This window comes from Pangasianodon hypophthalmus, chromosome 3, assembly GCF_027358585.1.
Source record: "Pangasianodon hypophthalmus isolate fPanHyp1 chromosome 3, fPanHyp1.pri, whole genome shotgun sequence".
Classification (NCBI taxonomy): Eukaryota; Metazoa; Chordata; class Actinopteri; order Siluriformes; family Pangasiidae; genus Pangasianodon; species Pangasianodon hypophthalmus.
In genome coordinates, this window is record NC_069712.1 from 25,331,287 (window position 1) to 25,356,066 (window position 24,780).

Here is a 24,780-nt window from a genome sequence, read left to right on the forward strand (position 1 = left end):
CAAGGTACATCAGTGTCTGATCGTAACGTGTTCACTCAGGTTTGTCGATGGTGGAGTGGCTGGCTGCCTTATGTGCCAGGGTGCCCTCATGTCTGTGTTAGCTTCTGGCTCTCCCTTTTAGTTATGCTGTCATAGCTAGTCTTGCCGGAGTCCCTGCTTGCACTCTGCAACCATTAGAGGACAAAAGCTTACCTAACAATCTCTCCTTCTCTCTCCATCTCTCTCTCCCTCACTCTCTGTCGAGCTTCACATGCTACTTCTGAGATGCCAGTGATCCTGACTCCTTCTGCTCCTCCTCGCTGCCTGATTCTGGTTGGAGTTCTCATCAGTTGAGTTCGCTTGCTGCTGCTGGGGGTGGCCCCATATGGACGGCCTGAAGAACCATTTGGATTGCTGGGGATAGTGCCACCTGGGGGCTGTGGAGATGGCTTGGGGATCACATATGGGGAGTTGTACTGTAATGGCTTGGGACTGCAATTGCTGTAGTGGCTTTGGGGCTGCAGTTGCCACGAGCACCTTCGTACTCAGGCCTCCATCAGTGGACAGTGGATAGATTTTAACCAACCGGACTTCTTGCAAAAACTGTGATGAATTTATTGGTTGCACAATTGCACTATTTGTCCATATAGTACGCAATAATAGAAGGGATTTATTTATAATTGCATTATCCGTTGCACCCAGGTGAGAATGGGTTCCCTTTTGAGCCTGGTTCCTCTCAAGGTTTCTTCCTCATATCATGTCAGGGAGTTTTTCCTTGCCACCGTCACCTCTGGCTTGCTCATTAGGGATAAATACACACGGATAAATTCACATATTTACAATATATCTTTTTTTTTGTGAATTCATTTATTTCTGTAAAGCTGCTTTGTGAGAATTTCCATTGTTAAAAGTGCTATACAAATAAAATTGAATTGAATTGATCGCACCATCCGTCACTTTTTGAGCGACAGTAGGTTCAATGGAAGAACACCCAGGAGGACTCTACTGTTGAAAGAAAAGCATAAAAAAGCCAGACTGGAATTTTATTTTGACAAGCCACAATGCTTCTGGGAGAATGTCCTTTGTTTAGACGAGACAAAACTGGAGCTTTTTGGCAAGTCACAACAGCTCTATGTTCACAGGCAAAAAATGAAGCTTTCAAAGAAAAGAACACCATACCTACTATGAAACATGGAGGAGGCTTGGTTATGTTGTACATCTACTTTGCCTCATCTGGCACAGGTTGCCTTGCATCTGTGCAGGGCACAATGAAATCTCAAGACTGTCAAGGCATCCTGGAGTGAAACGTACTGCCCAGTGTCAGAAAGCTCTGTCTCAGTCTCAGATCATGAGTCCTACAACATGATAAAGACCCAAAACCCACACTAAAAGCATCTAAGAATAGAACAAAGAAAAAGAACAAAATAATGGACTATTCTGAAGTGGAATTCTATGAACCCTGATTTGAATCCTATCGAACATCTATGGAAAGAGCAGAAACATGCAGTCTGGAGAAGGCACACTTCAAACCTGAGACAATTGGAGCAGTTTGTTCAGGAAGTGTGGAACAAACCACCTGTTGACAGGTGCAAAAGTCTCATTGAGAGCCACAAATACTCTAAAGGTTGTGCAACAAAATATTAGGTTAAGGGTCCCATCATTTTTGTCCATGGCATTTTCATTTGTTTTATTATTTAAAATATTCTGTTGAATCAAAAATATGGAAATAAATATGGAATAAACAATGATGGATGCCAATTACTTTTGTCAGTTTCAAGTTATTTCAGAGAAAATTGTGGGTTCTTCTTTTTTCATGGAAGGGTACCAACAAATGTTTCCACGTCTGTATATATAAATAAAAGAATACAGTGTAAGGGTGTGATGTGATAGTGCAGTGGAGTGTAAACATTGCAGATATAAGCAGCAGACTTGAGATGAATTAAAGTAGAAGTGCAGTACAAACATCGTCAGCAGTGTAAACATTGTAAACAGCAATAAAATGAAGCAGGATATAGAGTATTATAAAGAGAGAATATGAGAAAAGGAAAGAAAAGGGGAAAAATTAATAGAAGTAAAGAGCCAGTGCACATGGATATGAATAGTGGATGATGGTGAACTTCAACTATTTTTTTAATGAGCTTATCCTAAGACTGGCTCAGTGCAGAATAGTGTCCCCGCACAGTGATGAGCTGTTTTACAGTGTGATTGCTGCTGGTACAAATGACCTCCTGTACCGCTCCTTTCCACAGAAGAGCTGAATGAGTCTTCTACTAAAGGAGCTCTGCTGTTTAACCAGTAGGTCATGGGCAGGATGATACACCACTTCAAAACAATCCAGACAGCAGCCAAAGACCAAGCCAGCCTTCTTGATTAGTTTGTTGAGTCTTTTTGCATCTCTAGCTTTGATGCCACCTCCCCAGCATACTGCTGCAAAGAAGACTGCACTGGCTACCACAGGCTGGTAGATGATCTCTAACGTCTTGCTGCAAACATTACAGGACCTGAGCTTCCTCAGAAAGTAGAGTCTGCTCATCCCTTTCCTGTACACAACCTCTGAGCTGACCTTCCAGTCCAGCTTATTGTTGAGATGGTCACCAAATAGCTGTATGTGTCAATTAGCATAACATCTTCACCCATGATGGTAATGGCGCTGGTTGTGGTCCTCTTCCCCCTGTAGTCCACCACCATCTCTTTGGTCTTGGCCACATTGAGGAGGAGATTGTTCTTCTTGCACCAATCCACGATGTTGTTGACCAGGTTTCTTTACTCCTCTTCCTGTCCATCCCTGATGCACCTGACTACCATAGAGTCGTCAGAAAATTTTTGAAGGTGGCAGAGATCCAACTTGCACTGAATGTCTGCAGTGTACAGAGTGAAGAGGAAGGGAGAGAGCATGGTTCCCTGTGGTGCTCCAGTGCTGCTCAGCAGGTGTTCAGACAGGCAGGTTCCCAGCCACACAAACTGGGGTCTGTCTGACTGGTAATGGGTGTCCACCTCCATTCTTCTAATCTTCTCCTTCAGCAGGAGAGGTTGGATGGTGTTAAATGCACTCACCAAAGTCTCCTCTTTGCCTTTGTTTTGGATCTAGCTCTGCATCCTCCGTATGGTCTCAGCAGCTCTTCAGGAATACTGAACCGCATTCCGCGGTACAACGCAGATCTTCGGAGCACCAGCATGCGTGTACATGAAGCAACCTGCTCTCTCCTCATGGTAAAAGAACTACGTGTCTGAACAGACTGAAACTTAGAAAGTAAGAAAAAGAAGAGCTGAAGAAACAAAAAGTGACAGATATGTAAGTAGAAAAACCTAATATAAGTAATATAGGTAAAATATAATGTCTCAGGAGACAGGAGCTGTTGTAATTGGCTGCCACTAGCACGGGGCCATCTGGAATTTTTAATTTTATACTAACAATGAATGGTACAGAAATGCTGCAGTAGTCTAGAGTTACTGACTGCCGCTGGTGGAGTTTATGGAGATAAGCGCCATACTACCTCACCAGAGAGTTTACCACCATGCTCATTGTCGCAGTGTACATTCCACCTGGTGCTTATACAAGGGAAGCTCTTTTTAAATTCTATGACGCTATCAACAATCTACAGACTGCACACCTGCTTGCTGATTAGACTTAGTAGGAACTAAGAGCAAATTCTTTAACATCACGACAGAGATCTCTAAAGGCATCAATAGGTTAATGTGAGTTAAATTCTAGCTAGCTAACACTAGCTAGCTAGCTTGCCAGTTTCTCTAATTTTCATAATTTATGGTGATACTACCTGGCTAATGAATGGTCACTTGTTTGCAGTATGTTCCGATGCATCAAATTCAGATCACCCCAAGCTGTTTCGGTGTACAGTTCAGTACCTTAGTGTGTCCGAGGGAGTTATGTACAGATTATTTGATTTCTATGATGACCCACAAGAATCAAGCGATAGTGCCTAATATGCTTCTGTAAATTAAGGTAAGCATAATTCCATTTTCCTGTCTCAGTTCTTATGATAGACATGAATGCACTACAAAACTCCATTGTTTATGCATGTAGGCTAATTTATATACATCTAACGTGCAACTCTAATAGAGGCTATCTGTTTATTTATTAGTGAACAAGGAAAGAATAAATGAGGGAGAGATCACAAGCACTGCCATCTTTAAAAATCAAGGTGAGCTGCTTTTTCTTTTCTATAAAAAATGATAAACGATTTAAATATGTAGGCTTGCTTGGCATAATTCTCTGTACACTATATTGGCTGCTCCTTTGCACTAAAGAACAGCATTGCCTGTCTGTCTATCTACCTATCTCTCAGTTTATCCATATATCTGAATATTGATTGATCAAAATATGGTGCCTAGGCTTTCTGTGAATCTAAGGTGGCAACCCTAGATGGTGATGCCTTGATCCCAGATGCACTAAAAAAGTTCTATGCACTGTTCAAAGCACAGAACAACGTGCCGGCAAACACGACCACCCCAACTTCCCCTGTCCAAGTACTCTGTCAGTTTGCAGTGGACATCAGGAATAAAAAAAACTCTGTCTAGAATTAACCCAAGGAAATCTGCTTGTCCTGACAACATGAAGTGCTTCAAGTGGCTAGTAATGAAACACAAACAGCAATCTTCCCAACACACTGGACCCATTCCAGTATGCTTACTGCCCTAACCGGTTGTTGCTGACCATGCTGTTCACAGACTTCAGTTTAGCATTCAACACAATCATCCCACAGTAACTCTTTGTAAAGCTGAGCCTGCTGGGCTTTAACATATCCCTCTGCAACAGGATCCTGGACTTTCTGACTGGGAGACTAGGCAACACCAACTTCAGCACCACCACAGTGAACACTGGCACTCCCTAGGGCTGTGTTCTCAGTCTACTGCTGTTTACTCTGCTGACTCACCTCTGTGCTGCAAAAGTACAGCTCTAATCACGTCATCAGGTTTGCTGATGATACTACAGTTGTGGGCCTCATCAGCAACAATGAGCCAGCATACAAAAGGACAGTGGAGCAGCTTGCAGAATAGTGCAGAGACAACAGTCTGTCTCTCAATGTCAACAGAACAAAAGTGATGATCGTTGAGTTCAGGAGAACCCACGGTGACCATGCACCACTGCACAACAAATGAGCAACTGTGAGCACCCCCACCCCCTTCATCCTTACTACATTCTACAGGGGATAATAGAGAGCATTGTGAATGGTTATCTCACTGTCTGCTATGGGAACTGCACAGATTCAGACCGCAAGAACCTACAGTGTGTCAGGATTCTGGTCTTGTAATGTGTTTTGGCCACCATAAGCCCCCATTGTTCCTCATGTTGTTTTCCCACTGTCTTAATTGTCTCATTACTGCCACCCGTGTTGTCCTGTTCCTTAGTTTCCTTGCTTGGTGTTTAGTGTTCCCAGGCCAGCCCTGTGTATCCCATGTAAGTTGTGCTGTGTTTTTTTCTTGCCTGTTTATATTGTGAAACCCTTTTTGAGATTTTTGCCTTTACTCCTGAAGTATCTATTTTTGTTGGCTTACCTCTTGGAGGAGAATTTTGAGCTGTGAAATATATTTTGGATTATTTCTTGGGATTTTCTTACTGAACTTTGTTTTTTGCCTTGTGTTTGCATTTTTGGACTTGGGTTCATTACTTCCCCATGCCTCTCTGGTAGCACGTCTGACTCTCATGCCGAAGACTTCAAGTCCGACAGCATTTTGGATAACCCCTCTCATGGACTCTTTACCCTCCTGCTATCTGGCAGAAGGTATCAGAGCATCCGTGCTGCCACCAACACTAGACTCCTCAACAGCCTCTTCCTTACATGCCTCGCATCACTCACCCCTCAACTATGCAAATTAGGTATGATGCTGTAAAGTGACAAATTCAAATGAATGCTTCCTCAGCCCAATCTTATTGTAAGTGTGATATGACATTTTCCCCACTGACAACTTTAGTTCCTACCTGCAATTAGTTCCTATGTAGGGCTTGACCTGAAGAAATGTTGAAAGACTTGCAACTATGGTTTTAACTTATCCTGTCATGTATGACTTTTTATTAAATGTGTATAAAGACATTACAAAGAAAATTAAAGCTTCGAAGGGAGTAGCAGAGATTGTCTCTGGAAAGTGTTTGTAGCTAATACAGAGGGGGACTGAAGAAACGTGAGCCAAAGTTGTTTATCAGTTTCTCTCTGTGACTGTTGTTCCTGGTTTTAATGACATTGGTATGGGAATTGTGTTCTGTGGTACAGTGATTTTAGTCTGTGGTATAAGCTATGGTATCTGCATTTAGATTCCACACCCAGTTGTTTTCCAAAAGGCTTGCACTTCCAGAATCTTTGTCTGTCCATGACTACTTAAAGTAAATCAGAGGCTCATAGGTCAAATGTGATTTGTATTTGGTTCTGTGAGCTCAGATGTATTTGATGACATTCATGCATAACTGGCCAATGTGTGAGTTTGCCATAGTTAAAAATATATTTGACTCATGTGAGTTATGCTTGGACATAATTTGAATAACACTGAACCACTCTGACATCTTGCTCAGTAACTGATTCCAAACACAAAATCCAACAGAATCCCAATGTCTATGGCTATCTATGCAATACTATTTTGTAACATTATGGTGATCTCTCTACTTATGTTTTAACAGGGTGACTGGGTGCAAACTATGAAGATTTAATTGGCATGGCTAAATGGAGCTGGCCAGTGATAAAACTAAAACAGGACTGAGAGAGAGATAGAGAGAAAAAGAGAGAGAACAAGAGAACAGGGTTTGACAAAAGAAGGTGGAAGAATGGAATACCTTCTGGGAGTACCATCTTCGTGAGGCTGAATAATCACCACCTTGACTGTGATGGAAGTGCGTAGCAAGTCGATCATCTGCTCATGACTAAGTGTGGCTACAGCCACCTCACAAATCTCCACCAGGCGGCTGCCCTGGCGCAGGCCTGCTTTCCATGCAAATCCAAATGCCTCAACATCAGCCACAATGCCTTCAAAGTTGACATGGAAACCCAGCTGTCCCAAGCCATTCCGGCGAAGTGCCATTTGTGTAGTTTCACAGCCATGGGTGGTTATCTGAGATCATGCACAGATAGAGAGAGGGGAAAATTCTAGAGTATACTGGCAGTAAACTTCAAAAAGCAAATGTACTAAACAAAAAAGAAGCACCACAGTATACTCAAAAATAACTATATTTATGTCTTTCTAGGACACTCCGCACTGATAGATGTTGCAGACTACTTTTGTACTGTTGCCACAGGAAACTCTGTATTTTAATACTGCCTTACTAAAACGTATTGCATGATGTTACTTTAAAATATTACAGTGGTAATATAGTCATGCTGTTAGCCCTTTAAAAAGCAGAATTTCTAAATTCTACTGCAGGAGGCAGTTGTGGCAATCAGTCAGTCTGTATTTTGACATATCTCCTTTTGAAACAGTAAGTCAGTGTGACAGACAGAATCAATGTCAAGCCATAGAGATTTAAATCTTCAAGCCATGCAAGTGTCCATGAATGGCTTAAAACTCTTAAGCCATTCATGGGCACTTCAATAGCAAAACAAACATAAACAGTTCGGTAAAGTACATGTAAATGCTCTTACTATTCAAAGCAGTTTCCAGAATTTCTGTGAATGCATTAGCTTGGATAATTTTGGATAATTTTTTTTGCCCTGTTTTGCATACATGAGACATGTAGCTAGTCTCTATCTGGTGTTGCTCTGACTGATAGTGAGAAAGAGAGTAATGTTGTCTGTAGCCTTGTGGTGTTGGCTGCTGCACGGAAAGTAGTGTTGCCACCCGTCCCAGCGTTTCAGTACTTCAGCTTGTCCAAGTGAGTTACATATAGATTTTTAGATTTCTATGCAGACCTACACTAATATAGCAAAGTTAGACTCAAAACATATGTGCTTGATGTCTTCAATGAAGGCTTTCAACTAGATTTTGGAGCGTGGCTGTGGGGATTTGCCCATTCAGCCACAAGAGCATTCATGATGTAAGGCACTGATGTCGGGCAAAGAGGCCTGGGGTGCAATCAGTATTCATCCCAAAGGTGTTCACTGGGGTTTAGGTCAGGGCTTTGGGCAGGCCACTCCAACCTTGGCAAACCATGTCTTCATGGACCTCGCTTTGTGCACAGTGGCACTGTCATGCTGGAACATGTTTGGGCTAGGCCCCTAAGTTCCAGTGAAGTGATATTATAATGTTACAGTGCACAAAGACATCCTAAACAATTGTGTGCTTCCAATTTTGTGGCAACAGTTTGGGGAAGGCCCAAATATGATGGTTATGCCATGCTCAACTGTTTTACTGTGTATACACATGACTATTTTCAGTTTTAACTGGTCTCACTGCATGGTCTTAATATTAAATGGTCTCATTACTTTTCACCTGTTTGTGGGTTTTGTGGTTGTAATGACTGTATTCCCTGAGTCTTTTGCTTCTTTTATTCTCTTTGAGTGTACATTTAATTCTTTCTGGGTTTGTGTTTTCACTTACCCAATTAGATAGTATATTCCCCTTTCCCTCCTTTTAATTTTGCCACAGCGAAGCATTAACCGTATAGGTACCCCTATCCCTGGTGGTTGTCACTTAATTCGGTTTACTGCACAATTGTGTGGTTTAGAAATTTTAATGTGGATATTTGTTTTCTCATTTTTTATGTGTGGGTTTCTTTCTTTTGGTTACTGTGTGAGTAAATGCCCCAGGCTGTCCATCATCATGTCCATTATGTCCATCTCATGCTCCTGCTTAAACTTACCTTCATCTTCCTGGTTATAACTTAGTGTGTGTGAATGTGAACTGTTTTTAGCTCATATAAAAAGAATTTAAAACAAATAAATCTTCCTATTGATGCATATGCTATTCACTACATGTTTCTTGATGTATAGTCCCCTTGGAAAATATTGGAATGGCAAGGCCAATTCTTTTGTTTTTGCGATACACTGAAGACATTTGGGTTTGAGATCAAAATATGAATATTAGACGATAGATCAAAAAGTTCCAATACTTTTGGAAGGGACTGTATATCTGTGTGATGTATAATCTGTTTAATTGTTGGTCTGGCTTCCTGTTTAATTCTCTCTCTCCTCATAAGTAAGAGCATCAAAAGACTTTTCTAGACAAAATTTGTCGAGTCTCCCATGTCACACTATAAAGCAGCTAAGCTGCTAACCAGCTAGCTAAATTTCACAGAAGATTGTTGTGACAGCTAAATAGCTGTCACCTCTAAATGAACAAAAAAGAATTCCTAAATGAACACAAATCAACTCTATACTTACAGTTTATTTACCATCTACAACCATAAAGTAACAAGCTATACTATTTGTTTAAAACTGGAAAAATGTATAAGGCTACAAGCCACTACTGCAGCTCCAAGCACTCTGTGAGAATGACTGGAGCTTATATGTTTGATATCATGTTCATTACTGTTTTAATGATTGCCATTTGGTCACAAGGTTCAGCCCCTTTGAGAAGTCACCCAATCATACAGAGAAGCTGTGCATCCAGGTGGGGCAAGTGAGTACACTGTCCAATAAACGATGAGATTTTTTTCCCCATGCAAAACCCACTCACCTATACATGCAAGAACTCCCAGTAAACTCAAAATGACATATTAATCTCCCATTAAAACACAATGGACTTGAATCTCTTGAATCTAACTTGGGTCTCCTTGAAGGAGATTTTTATGAAGGCTGCACTGTCCACCAACAGTTTGCATTAAATGAACGAATAGTACAGTACTGCATTGAGACATTTGATATTTTGATTTGATAAAATATTGAATTTCACCAACAGCGATGAATAATTTAGACATTTTAATGAAATTTTAAGGGAGGCCAGGCTTCCCATGTAGTCTTAGAATCAATATATTTTTACAGAACCTTATACTACTGCTGCTGGACTACTCTCAAGAGTTATACTGAGGTGTTCAAAAACCCCACAAGCATTGCTGTACCTGATGCACTCTTTACTGAGCAATACACACTGTTACACTGTCATGTCAGTGTCACTGCTGTGCTGAGAATGATCTATAATAATAGCTAGTTAGTGGTGGTCTTATGGCAGTCCCTTTTCACTTATAAACAAGGTATAGACAAACAGGCTAACTGTACCTTTATATTTATTTAGGTATTTATATTTTTTCCACTGCAAAGCAGGTCTAAAATACACACTGTTTCCTTGTAAGAACTGTTAAAAGTCCATACACAGTGTTATGGTGCTGTGAACACCCTGTCTGTGATCAACAGCCAGATAGTGAGATTACAGTTCAGCTGGCATAGTCTTTTCATTTTAATTAGTTTTTTACTACTAGCTTTAGCTTTTGAGGTGAACTTACTATCGAAAACAAAGAGGTTAAAAAGGGCACTGATGTGAATGGGAGAGTGAAAAGATACATATGTATAGACATAGCAACAAGACCCAGCTCATAAATCATAGACTGTTCTTTTCACTATTTGTGCCAGTGTCATTCTTGTGCTGTAGTTAATTGCTCACCTCAAGCCGTTGGACGATTTGCCTGATGTCTTCTCCAAAGCCTTCCTGGGCTGAGAACATTATACATTCGCCACGTTCATAGAATACCTTAATGCTCATGATGGTGGAGGTCCAGCCTATCACATCACGACAGGAGCAGTTGAAGATCACATTCTTCGAATCCTTCTTGATCAGCACAATGAACTCATTGGAGATTCCAAGCAGGCACTGAACATCCACTGACTGGCTGAAATCCCGTGCCACCACACTCCACATGATGGCTCCTATGCTGTGGAGGTGGGCATCCCTACGTGGTATGACCCGCTCTTTTTTCTTGGCACCCAGTGTGATGAAGCTGAACTTCAGAGCCGAGTCCACAGTAGCTGTGCTCACAAAATTCTCAGCTAGGTCTTTAAGGTACTCTTGACGTGTTCGAGTAGCCATAGCATAGAACTTCTCTGACTTGTGTGCTGCATTCTCACCATTGATTACCTTGGCAAGCAGGAAATCCCTGAAGACAGATGACTTTGGGAAGGTCACACCTTTAGGAATTGGAGGACCAAACAGAGGGACATCTTTTGATCTTGTTACAGCAACACTGCAAAGGGGAAAGAGAAGAAAAAGGAATCGCACAGGTGTGACCCAATAAGGCATAGCATTAAAAGTTCAACATAGTCAAATAATTTTAACTATCCAACAAGGTTTGACATCTAAGTGAAAATTTGCAATAGAGATCCAGGAAAGCATTTTTGGTCTTTTTCAGAATTACAGGCAGGAGAAAAAGGAATTTTGTTACCCCTCCATGGTAAATGAGGGTCACAATAAAATTTCACTTCAGCTGGCTGAAAACTATTCCTCAGCTTCAAAAGTCTCTATATGAACAATAGCTTTAATCAGTGCCATTGCTTTTACCACTGTAGGTAAAACGTTGCCTATAGCTAGCATACCTGTAGCAGACGTTTTCAGTGCATGGATTGTGGACTTTAACAATAACAAATACATGCTGGAAGTGGGAGCGAATGTTTTTAGGTGTGAAAGGCAGGGCTCCTGGTTCTTGAAACACAATGGTGACAATGTCATTTCCGATGTGTCTCTTTCTGAGCAGCTAGAAGGAGAGACAAAGAGGTCAAGAAGGACATAAGAGTCTTGAAACTTTACATATTAAGGGTGGCACAGTGTTATCAAATTATAATATGACATGACAAGGCCATATTTTCAGTTTCTAATCATTTGACCTTAAAGTGTTACATAACAAAAATTGTATACACATTATAAATTTACTTTTATAAAACAAGCACAGCCTTTTGGGTATAGTGACACCAAAATTATAGAAAAAATAGAATGTCTCCTAGATATACTGTACCAAAAGTGGGCCACCAGAGACCTAGCAAGTTTGTTGCTGCATTAGCAGTTTGCTCATCAGCTACAGTACAAGAGCTAGCTGACTAATATAATTTGTATCACAACAAGGTATTTAAAAAAGAATATCTTTTTCAGGTTACCCAACTGATGGATCTAATATTTAGCATGTGAAATTATTGTAAGAAGAGCATGTGTGAGGAAGATGAGAGACTCAGTGCACATGTAGCCTGGTGTTTGTAAATTCACAATGCAAAATTTTCACATGAATGCTCTAACACTTGTCTCCACATGTGGCTATAGTGGAGCACATGACCCTGACCAACAATCACCAAAACTGTCCATCCCCAACACGATAGTCCCTTGGCTATAATATAGTAACCCTGCTTATAAAATAGAAACTTAGCTGCCAAACTTAACTATTTTGTTTACACATCTATAGATCACTCTATTTTATTCATCTGAAAAACAGATAAATCTTCATATTTCATTTTGATTTTATTTAATGCATTATGCACCCTGAGTTATGGGAAAGGGCAGGACCTCCAGGAGTCTGTTAATAATGGACAGTTCAAAACACCTGTGTAAATCATTCCAGATTTACATGTCGATTGGCTCATTTCCCATTTTACTGCGAAGAAAAAGACTGCTCGAGGTCCAGAATGTTAACTCCCAGAAGGTCACTGATTTGGAATATACATAAATATTTGGTCCATAAACATTTGGACATTGACAAAGTTATTGTTATTTTAGTTGTCTACCACATTATATTGGAGTTAAAATTAAATAAAGAATTATGAGCACAAAGTGCAGACCTTCAGCTTTAAATTTGAGGTTATGTACATACAAGTTGGTTAATTGGACAACTGGCTGCTCTGCTGTTCCATGGCCAACTGTTTGTTATTCACTCATTATTTCACTTACAAGTAAGCAGATGAAACTTCTAGAGTTGATTTCAAGTGTGGCATTTGCATTTGGAATCTGTTGCTGTTAACTCCAAAGAGCTGTCAAAGAGTATACCATCATTAGGCTGAAAAATCATAACAAACCCATCAGAGAGATAGCAAAAAACAGTAGATGGCAAAATCAAAAAACACATTGACCCAATTTGGATGTTAATACCCAAACGTTAAATTAAAGCTGCAGTTTGAGGTCATACTCATTATTTATTTTCAACTCCTATATATTGTGGTAGACAGCTAAAATAACAGTAACTTTGCCAATGTCCAAATTTTTTGGACATGACAGTAAATATAGAAAGGAGAAAAATTTGGTCTTGTCTGATCCCACAGAAGATCTGGCCAGTCTGTTCTGATCCCACAGAGGAGCTACTTTAGCACAAATTGCTGAAAAAGTTAATGCTGACTATGATAGAAAGTTGTCAGAACACACAATGCATTGTGTGGGGTTGTCTAGCTGCAGACTGGACACAGTGCCCATGTTGTCCGCTGTCCACTGCCAAAAGCGCCTACAATGTGCAAGTGAGCATCAGAACTGGACCATGGAGCAGTGGAAGAAGGTGGCCTGGTCTGATGCATCACATTTTCTTTTACATCATGTGTGCGTGTGCATCGCTTACCTGGGGAAGAGATGGCATCAGCATGCACTATGGGAAGAAGGCAAGCCGATGGAGGCAGTGTGATGCTCTAGGCAATGTTCTGGTGGGAAACCTTGGGTCCTGGCATTCATGTGGATGTTACTTTGACATGTACCATGTACCTAAGCATGACTGCAGACCAAGTACTCCCCTTCATAGCAATGGTATTCCCTAATGGCAGTGGCCTCTTTCGGCTGCCCTGTCATGCTGCTAAAATTGTTCAGGAATGGTTTGAGGAACATGGCAAAGCATCAAATGATCAAGCATTTGTGGGATGTGTTGCACAAATAAGTCAGATCCATGGAGACACCAACTTGCCACTTACAGGACTTAAAGCATCTGCTGTTAACTTTAGTTAACAGCAGATGGTGCAACGCCATTACACCACCCCTTACCAGCAAGGACTGTTGAGACAAGGCAGGTTGGGTCCATGGATTCATGCTGTTGGTGCCAAATTCTGACCCTACCAGCTGTGTGCCTCAGCAGAAATCGAGATTCATCAGACCAGGCTACATATCTCCAGTCTTCGACGGTCCCGTTTTGCTGAGCCTATGCCCACTGCAGCCTCAGCTTTCTGTTCTTGGCTGACAGAAATGCAACCCGATGCATTTTTCTGCTGTTGTAGCCCATCCGCCTCAAGGTTCGACTTGTTGTGCATTCTGAGATGCTTTTCTGCTCATCACAATGAGGTTATCTGAGTTAGTATAGCCATTCTGTCAACTCAAACCAGTCTGGCCATTCTCCATTGACCTCTCTCATCAACAAGGCGTTTCAATCACAAGAACTGCCACTCACTGGATGTTTTTTCTTTATTGTACCATTCTGAGTAAACTCTAGAGACTGTTGTGCATGAAAATCCCAGGGGATCAGCAGTTATAGAAATGCCCAAACCAGCCCGTCTGGCACCAACAATCACGCCACGGTCAAAATCACTGAGATCACATTTGTTCCCCATTCTGTTGATTGATGTGAACATTACTCAAAGCTGCTGGACCATATCTTGATTGTTTGTTGATTGATTGTATGTTGATTAGATAATTGCATGAATGTGTAGGTGTACAGGTGTTGCTAATAAAGTTTTCAGTGAGTGTATAATGCCTTTACTCATCTACTAATGTTAGCTATATTAAAAACCACTGAATAATGGCACAAGAAAGAAAGTGTCTTGTTTTTTTCCCTCTTTTTTACCATTTCAACATTCTCCCTAAATGGCTGGAAAAAACCCTGAACTTTAGAGATCAGTCCAGCATCTTCCTCTAAATGTTATTTATTTTAATTACAGATTTTAATCAATTTAAAATAATTAAGATGAACTGTGATTTATAATATCACCATTGTATTGTATAAGGAGCGCATCACAACTCAAACACATATGCACAGAACAGGCATGCTGATTGCAATTTTTAATGTAATATGATTTAAAAGATTATGAAAAGAATATTAACCAACTTTGCTCAAACAGATTGGCCTCAATTGCTGTACTTTGTTTGGATTGGTTACAGTTACATGCAGCTCAATAATCTTATTATGTATGAGAACAGAGTTGATGTTACAGATTTTAAGCTATTTAGAATAATTCTGAGATTGGATTGGCAATGTGAGGATAAAATTTATGTCTGAAATATTTATATATTTCTGTAAAGCTGCTTTGTGACAATATCCACTGTTGAAAGTGCTATACAAATAAAATTGAATTGAATGGGCATCAAACTAACACTTTGAAACAGATGCAGGACACGGACAGACCTCAGTAATGTTTAGCATCTTTGTCAGACATTAGTGATTATATAGAAACAGTTAAAAAAGGAGGTTAAATGGGGTGCAACTTTGCTTAAGCATTTACTTCATGTACTGTAATTCTCAAACTGTTGCTTTAATATTGGTAATGTTAGAAAAAGAGTAAAAGTATTAGGATATGTTTGTGTTTTACCAACAGATAATGGGCCTTATTTATCAAACTATGAATGTATTTGTTCATAAATCAGCATTTACATAAGAAATTTGGCATTCATGAAAATCCGAGAAAATCTTTCATATCCTACTTGATTGGGTGCAAATTTACACATACGAAGACTAACCAATGTAAACCTTGATCGACTTCATATTATTTGCATGGACTACTGCATTTTTATATATGGATTATACTATCAAGTTTAAATGACTTTTTTTTTTTGTCATGTTTACAGCATTTAGCAGACAGGGTCCCTGGAGGACTAGTGGGTAGGCCACAGCACTCTCCCTGCTGTGGCCCAGTTTCAATTCCTGGCCAGGAAACCAACCCCAGCCACTAGGGTTGCATGCAACAGTGTGCTCTCAGTGCTGGTTCCAAGCCCAGATAAAAACTGGGGAGGGTTGTGTCAGGAAGGGCATCCAGAGTAAAAACTGTGCCAAATCAAATACATGGACCAATGATTCGCTGTGGTGAGCCCTTAATGGGAGCAGCCGAAAGAGGAACAACAGCAGCAGCATTTAGCAGACGCCCTTATCCAGATTGAAGTGCTGTGTAGTCTCTATCAAAAACACATCCTCATGCTAGTTCACCATTTCAGGCACTAAGAGTACTATCAAAAAAGTTGTGAAGTCCAGTCATTTTATATTAATTGCATTTACTAAAGAATATGAAAAGAAAGCGGGCCAACACAAACCCATAAATTATGACAAATAAAACTAGCCATTCAGTCATAACAAAAGAAATGCCACTGTACAAACGGAGTATGGACTACTCTGTCTGCGCATAGCCATAAGCCATAAACAATTACCTCACCTGTCAGAATGTCAGGTTATGAAAAAAAGGATGTTTAAATGCTGGTATGATTTTTTTTAGGATGAAAGCTGGCTTATAAATTGGTTCCATTTGCCAGGCTTCTTTCAACTCTGTGCAACACTTCCAGCACTTTGGTTGAGACACAATTTTAAAATAGCAGTTTCTCTGTGTGCTTGTTGTGCAGTATTCACATGGTTAGAGTGCAGAGCTTTCATGTTTTCAATTTGTAATGAATTCATCCGGATTGGTGAAAATATTTGCATGTATACATAGTCAACAGCAATAGATGGAGACATAACGACATAAAAAAAAAATTGGGGTCAAATTTAGTAATGCTCAGCATAACCAGACAAAACAAAGGCAGACAACAAAACATAATCCAACTGAGTCAACAGCAAAAAAGTTCCAGTTTATATATAATTCCATTACCAGCCACCAAAGAGGGTCCTGAGTTTTGTAACATGTTTTTGTGTACACAGTGGATTGAATCAGCCGTAAAAGCATGAGCGCGCACACACGCACACACACTTACTTTGTTGGTCCCCTGGGTCAAAAAGTCTGCCAACTCTGAGCATGCACTATTGGTTGGCTATATTTCTTCCCCAAATTTATTAATTAGAAAAATAACTGCAAATAAAATTTCCAATTCTGCCCAAGAAAAAACAAGTTTCATCGAACTATATCACACGATTTAGGAAATATATGAATTTTTATTTATAGCGCCCCCTATTTGCCAATTGGCCACAGAGTATCCTACTCAGTACATATTGAATTTAGTAATGGGAGTTTGTATTCAGAAGATATGGCTCTTTTAGTACATACATACAGTGGCCTAAAATTTCATCAATCTGCAGCAGCCAAATTGATTGGCTGATCAAAACTTTCTATTTGTTAGAAAGCTCTCTACTTGCTACTTTTCTATATTTCATGCCAATCAAATGAAAGGGCTAGTAGGAATATGAAAAAGTACTTTTTCTGAAAATTCTAGATGGGGGAAAATATTTTAGCCAAAAGAATTTGAACAATATGGCCCAAGAAGATGCAGGAAGCCTCAGGAATTCTGCTGATATAACAGGTTTGCTCTATCAGATACAGCTGTGGTGATATAAACCAAATGACAAATTCATTTGTTATAGCGCTCCTTTTAGGTAGGTATGTTTTATTTCCAGGCTTGGGGAGTTACGAACTACATGTAACAGCATTACGTAATTAGGATACAAAAAAACTGGTAATTGTAATCCATTACAGTTACATCAAAAAACAAAGTAATCAGATTACAGGTACATTTTGTAAAAAATAAATAATTAAATAAATGGGAATACTATCACTTAAACTTTTGACATAACTCAATACAGACAGCTGCTTGATTATAGTTCTGGTTTTCTCTTGCCAGTCATGACTCCCGTGAGCCACCTCCTGGTGCATGTGGAAATAACATCTGTCTCTAATCATTCTGCTCTAGAGGCACATTGAAACAGCTGTTTATCATGATGAAAAAATGCATTACAGTCGTAAAAATTTCAAAATTATTTTGTCTATAAAGGAGAAAATGAAAAAAACAACATCACAGTACAGTGCAAACTATGCCTTCCAGCTGTGAAGATACTGTCTTTATCGAAGTACTCGACATCTAATAAAGAAGCGTTTAAGCACGGAAATCATGTTAACCAGGTTAGCTAAAATTATTTAGTATTAGTGCTTTGAAATTCCCTCGTTTGCATGATCATAGTTGGGGTTAAGGTTGCCAGTTGTGCTGAATTAGCTAGGAACATCCTGTATTTCCTGTAAAGTCAGTAAGGGGAACCCCTGCCAACCCCCCAAGGTCGATCAGTGAAATGAAGAAAGATCATGGCCTTGATTAACATGTATTTTAAAATAGCCTAATGTATTTGTAGATGGTATACTTTTTTTAATGTTGCCTGTGATGGTAATGACATTTTTCCTTGTAATTGTTAACATTATTTAATGAAATTTGAATGTATAAGAACAAAATGTAAAAAGAACTGGATTTTTTTGCTGAATCAAATTTTTAAACAAATAATAACATGTTTAGTAAGGACATACTGTATAACAAAGCCTCTAAGATCATGTTGCAAAATTATGAAAATAAATAATATTTTTGATCTTCAAATTTTCTATTGGTCGCTGCCCTTACAGATACACTGAGAGCTCCACTATCACTTCTCATTTCCATCATAACTTCAGTTGAAAGTCTAAAGTTGTTCTCTGAAATGCTTTTGTGATGTTGCTGATGTTGTTCATATTGTTTTTCTCTTGACTTTATTTACATATGCGACCTTGAATTTGCGGACGACACAACTGTCGTGGGGCTAATATCAAACGGTGACGAATCTGCTTACAGGAAGGAGGTGGATGTACTCTCAGATTGGTGCATCGTCAACAATTTGGCACTCAACCCCTCCAAAACAAAGGAGCTTATTATCAATTTTCAGAAACAGAAGGATGAACCAGTCCCCCTGTACATTGGAGGAGAAATGGTGGAGTGGGCGACCACCTTTAAATTTCTCGGCATTCACATTACTCATGACCTCACATGGACTGCAAACACAACATCCCTGGTGAAGAAAGCACAGCAACGTACCAGATGCATACGACGGGCCAGAAATATAATAAAGGACACTTCGCACCCCGGTAATCACCTTTTCACTCTGCTACCCTCTGGAAGACGCTATCGGTCCCTTAAGACACGCACTTCCAGATTCCTGAACAGTTTTTATCCACGTGCCATCAAAGAACTGAACTTAATTAACTAATATTTCTCAGCACATAAGATTCAGGGTTGATTTTGCAATAACAAAGGACTTCTACCTCAATATTATTAATTTATTAACGTTTAATTTCTGCTTTAATCTCTGTACATTTCTGCTTACTGCTTTACCCTGACATTTGTTCACATTTGTTGACATTGTTTGGTGTACATGCCTAGTTTTGCACTATTTGCTGTATATATTCCTGACTTATTGCACTGTTTTGATATGTGTGTGCACATGTTCACTTTCTGTACTGGGAGCCAAAACAAATTTTCGTTGTACATCTGTACAATGACAATAAAGGCATTCTAATTCTAATTCTAATTCAAGTAATTCATAAGCAATCAGTTTGCATTACTTTCATACTGTGATATTTGGATTATGTTACTGATTACATTTTTTATGAAGTAATTTGTAACTGTAATGGAATACATTTTCAGAGTAACCCTCCCAACCCTGGTCATTTTATCTGGATGAGTACGGGGTGGGATATGTGACCTAACTACCAAATCTGGTGATGGTAGCTCAACGATAAGCCTGTTTAAGTAAATTAGGCTCTGCTATGCAATGATTGGAATATGGTGGACATACTGTTTAAAAATCTCAAGATATTTTTTGATCATTTTTGAGGTTCAGAGTTTGCTGAGAAATGTGACACCAAAATTGTGAAAATAAGGCAAAAATTCCTAGGTCAAGTTCCCAAAAGTACGTTTTGCATATTAAGCAAATTATCATAATAATTTTGACGGGGCAGTGCTAAGGGTACAAAAGGCAAATTTTTAGGGGGTAAATAAACAAGGTATGGAAAACATGAACTGTACCCCCCAGAGGCTAAGTTGAGTGAGACTGCATCAGTTACTACGGCTCCTTAGAAGGACCAAACTTTCAAGTTTCATGACAATAGCTTAGAGTTTACCCTGATGAATGCCTTCTGGAATCTGCCTGGCCAACGGTTGCCAGGTCATAATCAGGTCATCATCAAATAGCCACTTACAGATTAGCATAGAGATGCAGTGTACAGTTAAATATATTCAGTTATCCCCACCCCATATGTATGACCACACACCAAACTTTGCAACCTACCTCACACTCTTGTCCTTTATATATGTTACATGCTCTGTGCGAATCAGTACAACCAAGCATGAGTTACAGCTGTTTGAATAAATTGGGCTCCACCTTGGTAGAATTAATTGGCATGTCATGTCTATATATTGTTTACAAATCTCAACATGTTTTTGATCGTTATTTAAGACAAGTAGTTTGACACCAATTTTGTGAAGATAGGATAAATATCCTAGGACAAGTTCTCAAAAGCAGGTTTTGTATAGTATGAAAATTAGCTAAAAATTCTAAGTGGGCAGAGCTAAATGGTACTTGAGGCTTGTTTGTTTGTTCTGTGGTTTGTTTTGCACAATCAGTTTTAGCAGAGAAGAAGAAGAAGAGGAAGAAGAAAAAGAAGAATGAGGGAGTATTACACAGTGACCAAGTTTCATGTCTGTAGGACCTACAGTTTGGTCTGCACAATCAGTTTTAGCAGAGAAAAAGAAAAAAAAGGAGAAGAAAAATCCTAATGAAAACAATAGGGTTCCAAGCATTAGATTCTTGGCCCCCTAATAATAATAATAATAAGAAGAAGAAGAAGAAGAAGAAGAAAACAATTGGGTTTCCTAACAAATCAATTGTAAGCAGCTTTGGTGAGAGTGAACAGTGGGTGAGTAGAAGATTTAAAGTGTTGAGAAAAGAGGAAGGTTTTAAGCTGGGCCTTGAATGTGGAAAGTGAAGAACAAAGTTGAAGAGATTGAAATAAAGAGTTCTCGAGGTTGGGGTCCATGACGCTAAAACATCTGCTCCCAACAGTGACTAGTCTGAAGTCTGAGATTGCTAAGGGTCCAGTACCAGCAGACCTCAGAGAGTGAGCAGGGGGTTACAGGTGAAGAAGCTCAGCTAAATAGGGCAAAGCTAAGCCATGTATGGTTTTATATGTAAATAGAAGGAGTTTAAACTGGATGCACAGTGAAACAGGCAGCAATGTAAATGATAGAGGACTGGGGTGATATGAGCAGATTTTTTAGAATGAGAGGGAATTCTAGCTGCAGAGTTTTGAATATATTGTAGAAGACGTTTTTAAAGGAATTCCAATAAAGAGAGAGTTACGATAGTCAACACGAGAGGATATGAATGCATGGAACAGAGTTTCTGCATCTAAGCATGGGGCTAAGATGTGCAATGTTTTAGAGATGGAAAGAGCTTTTGACCAATAATGTGGGGTTCGGGAGAGAGAGATGGATCAAAGATAACCCACAAGTTATGAACTACTGAGGAAGGTTTAATAGACACCCCATTAATGTCAAATGAAAAGGTAAACAGTTTTGATACAATGGATTTTGGGCCAATGAGTAGAACTTAAGTTTAGGGATTCAGTTTTAGAAAGTTAGGATGAATCCAATGTTTGATGTCACAAAGAGCTACGACATTACAGTATGGAGTGGCAGAGTGAAGGTAGTTTAGGTGACAACATAAATCTGAGTATCATCAGCATAACAGTGAAAATGAAGACCATGGTGGTGAATGAACTGACAGGGGGTAATATGTAAATAATGAAGAGAAGAGGTCCATGAATCGGTCCATTGGGAATGCCATGAGAAACAGTGTCAGTAGAGGATTTATTTAGACAATTTTCCAAGGGCAACAAATTGAGATCTATTAGTAATATAGCAGATGAACAAGTTAAGACCTGAGCTGGTCATGCCAATAGCAGATATACAAAAAAATTAGCCGGTAATGCCAATAACAGATAAACATGGTTTACAGTATGAAATGCGGCACATAAATAAATGAGAAGAAGGATACTGAGGGCACAGTAATCTGTAAACAGGAGGAGATCATCAAGAACATGTGAAATAGCACAAAAATCAGATGATAATGATATGCACCTCTTACCACCTATTTATTCTTTAACACCACAATGTAGTGTACTCTGGTGTTTTTGCAGAGCTCCTATGCATTATGCAATGGTTGGCAGGTCTGGTAATATAACAGGTACGGTGTAGGGACAATAACATTGTTATATTGCACAAGCCTAATCTGCGGCCAACAGGATCTTGTTTTTTTTTGTTTTTTTTTTTTGTTTTTAAAGCAAATAATCAGAATTAAATGTAATCGATTTTCATAAAAAAGGCAAAGTGAAAGTGCAGACAGTGTGTCTATGAAGCACAGAATAATTTCTATTGCAAGATGTATTACAAATATTCTGAGAGAGAAATTGGTATTATGAGATGGACAATGTCCAGAAATGATCAGAAATGTCTGTGAAATACTTCTTTCCTATACAAAGGCTGAGAAAAAGAAGAAAGTCTCCCTTTTCCAATACCCCTTTTTTCAGGTAATACAAAAGCCTCTCAAAATGAGCTGCTAGACTGTATGCTGTATGACTGTATATTGTTGACTCTCAACTTCCTATTATAGGGTTACTAAAAATTCACTACAGCCTCTAGCATAAGCTGAGTGTGATAGCCTTAAACTAAATTAGGTCAAGGGGCTATGTTGTTATTAATGGCCTCCAGTCCCACTAAAATCTATGGTCATGAGCCATTGTTGCAAGTGGGAGGCCCTTAATAGGATTTCATGTCAATCACATTTACATTCACCATCCACTTTAATAGGAATAACTGTACACCTGCTCATTTATGCAGTTTCTAAGCAGCCAAGCAGCCAATCAGCGGCACAATGCATAAAGTCATGCGGATACAGGTCAAGAGCTTCGGTTAATGTTCACATCAAACATCAGAATGGGGAGAAAATGTGATCTCTGTGACTTTAACCGCGGCATGGTTGTTGGTGCCAGAAGGGCTGGTATGAGTATTTCAGAAACTGCTGATCTGGGATTTTCACACACAACAATCAACAGAGTTTACATAGAAAGTAGCAAAAAACAAAAAACATCCTGTGTGTGGAGGGTCTGCAGGCTGAAACACCTTGTTGATAAGAGAGATCAGAGGAGTATGATCAGACTGGTTGGAGCTGACAGGAAGTCTATAGTAACTCTTAAGCACTTTTTACAACTGTGGTGAGCATAAAAGCATCTCAGAAGGCAAAAACACATCAAACCATGAGGTAGATAGGCTAAAACAGCAGAAGACCACATCAGGTTCCACTCCTGTCAGCCAAGAACAAGAATCTGATGGCTATCATGGGCACGGACTCACGCAAACTGGACAATTGAAGACTGGACACACGCATGTATGTGTGATTGTGTGTATGCTATCGTTTCTACAGTGTCAGCTCATTCACAGGGACTTGTATGGCAGACACTCCTCATAATCTTATAATAGGATTTATAATATGCACTGTCAATCAATTTCAGTGAGTGATTACCAATAAAGCTGAAATGATCTTTTTTGCTCCTTGACTTCTGAATTATACTCTTGGCTGTTGGTCTTCCTTTTTGTTTAATTTTCAGTCTCTTCTCTGGCCATAGAGTGTACTAGTGTGTAAAATTGTTTTGGATTAGGCTACTCAACTAACTGCTACTGCAGCTCCAATCAATTTCGACCGGCACTAAATTTAAATTTGAGATGTCAGTCATGTTCATTACCGCTTCAGTCATTGGAAGTTTCTGCCATTTTGAGATGTCTACCAACCATCATAAGGAGAAGCCATGCATCCAGGTGGGGTAAATGAAGAGAGCACTGTCTAATAAATTTTGCAATGTGTTTTCTATGCATAAACCCATCCACTTACACTCCCATTCACTCCCAGAGATGCCCACCTTCTGGGCGGGACTCAAAATGATGTTACCCTTTATAAAAAGATGTTTTATGGTGGAATTATTAAAAATAAGACAACTGACCTGTTGTCTGTTGTTGGGTGTGTAGGGTAGGAGAGTGGACACATGAAACATTAGTTCATAGTCCTTGTAGGTAGTGTAGAGCGAGTGGGTTCCCGTAGAGTCCGCTGTAACAAAGAAAGACCCATGAGCCATAGGCATGCAGACAAGGCACAACACAAATAAGACTGGTCCTAACAATAATTTCAGCTTCCATATCAGACACCTACGTAGAACAAGGAAAAAAGGCTGCTCTGTAGCCATTGATGACAACCAATCAATTATAGAGAGAGGCTGAAACATAGGGACAGTGAAAAAAGTCTTGTTGGTGTCCTTAATTATAGTGAAGTTTAAAAAAAAAAAAAAAAAAATTACTGGATTGCAAACTATGATAAAAGAAAGCATAACAGCTGCCTCTCTTTCACCTTTCTCCATGCACAAATATGTTTAAAAACAGAGGTGATCTATCTACAGCCATGTACTAATCTCCAGGCAGAGGCAACCAGGTTAATGCAAGCAAACTATGCATAACTGCACACAACTATGCACAACACCACTAGCAAATAACATAAAGGAGACAGACATATATATACACATGCTTTGTGCGCATACTCTTATTATCTAGCTGTGCCTTGTACTTATTGAAGCCTTTTAGTCGCACTCTTTCTCCAAGCAGGTCCAGGAATTCGTCCAGCGCAGGTCCAGCACTCTCATTATTGTACATCTCTTCCTCTGTGCTCTGACCTGCCTTACAGTACAACACACCCACCTTGTGCTGGAAACTTAGCTGGAAGACAGACAGGCAGACATGCAGTTTGCATTTTGGTATCTTGATTAGTCAATACTTGGTAATATTACAGTAACAAAACTACGTCTGGTAAAGTTGTAGTATATTCAGAATTTCTTCAAGAGGCCCATTTCCCATTTTTTCATAGAATTTTCAATATTATTCGACTATTGCAGAACTACTGCAGAGTATAAGTATAAAAACACAGGCCAATTCAACCCATTTGGCCAGCGCTTTTACTGA

General features: G+C 39.5%; 1 protein-coding gene across 6 annotated transcripts in view; it reads right to left on the reverse strand.

The window, feature by feature from the left end:
- The window catches only part of LOC113542016 (signal-induced proliferation-associated 1-like protein 2), a 276,347-nt gene that overhangs the window by 138,045 nt on the left and 113,522 nt on the right, over positions 1–24,780 (reverse strand). For all 6 annotated transcript variants that reach the window (XR_008301510.1, XM_026939252.3, XM_053232932.1 and 3 more), the window contains 5 exons: positions 24,363–24,537; positions 23,775–23,878; positions 11,382–11,539; positions 10,456–11,032; positions 6,761–7,035 (listed from right to left, as the gene is read on the reverse strand). Coding sequence is in view for 5 of the 6 variants with exons in the window: in XM_026939252.3 (XP_026795053.1) it covers positions 6,761–7,035; positions 10,456–11,032; positions 11,382–11,539; positions 23,775–23,878; positions 24,363–24,537 (1,289 nt within the window). In the remaining variant the exon portion in view is untranslated. The remainder of the gene's footprint in view (positions 1–6,760; positions 7,036–10,455; positions 11,033–11,381; positions 11,540–23,774; positions 23,879–24,362; positions 24,538–24,780) is intronic.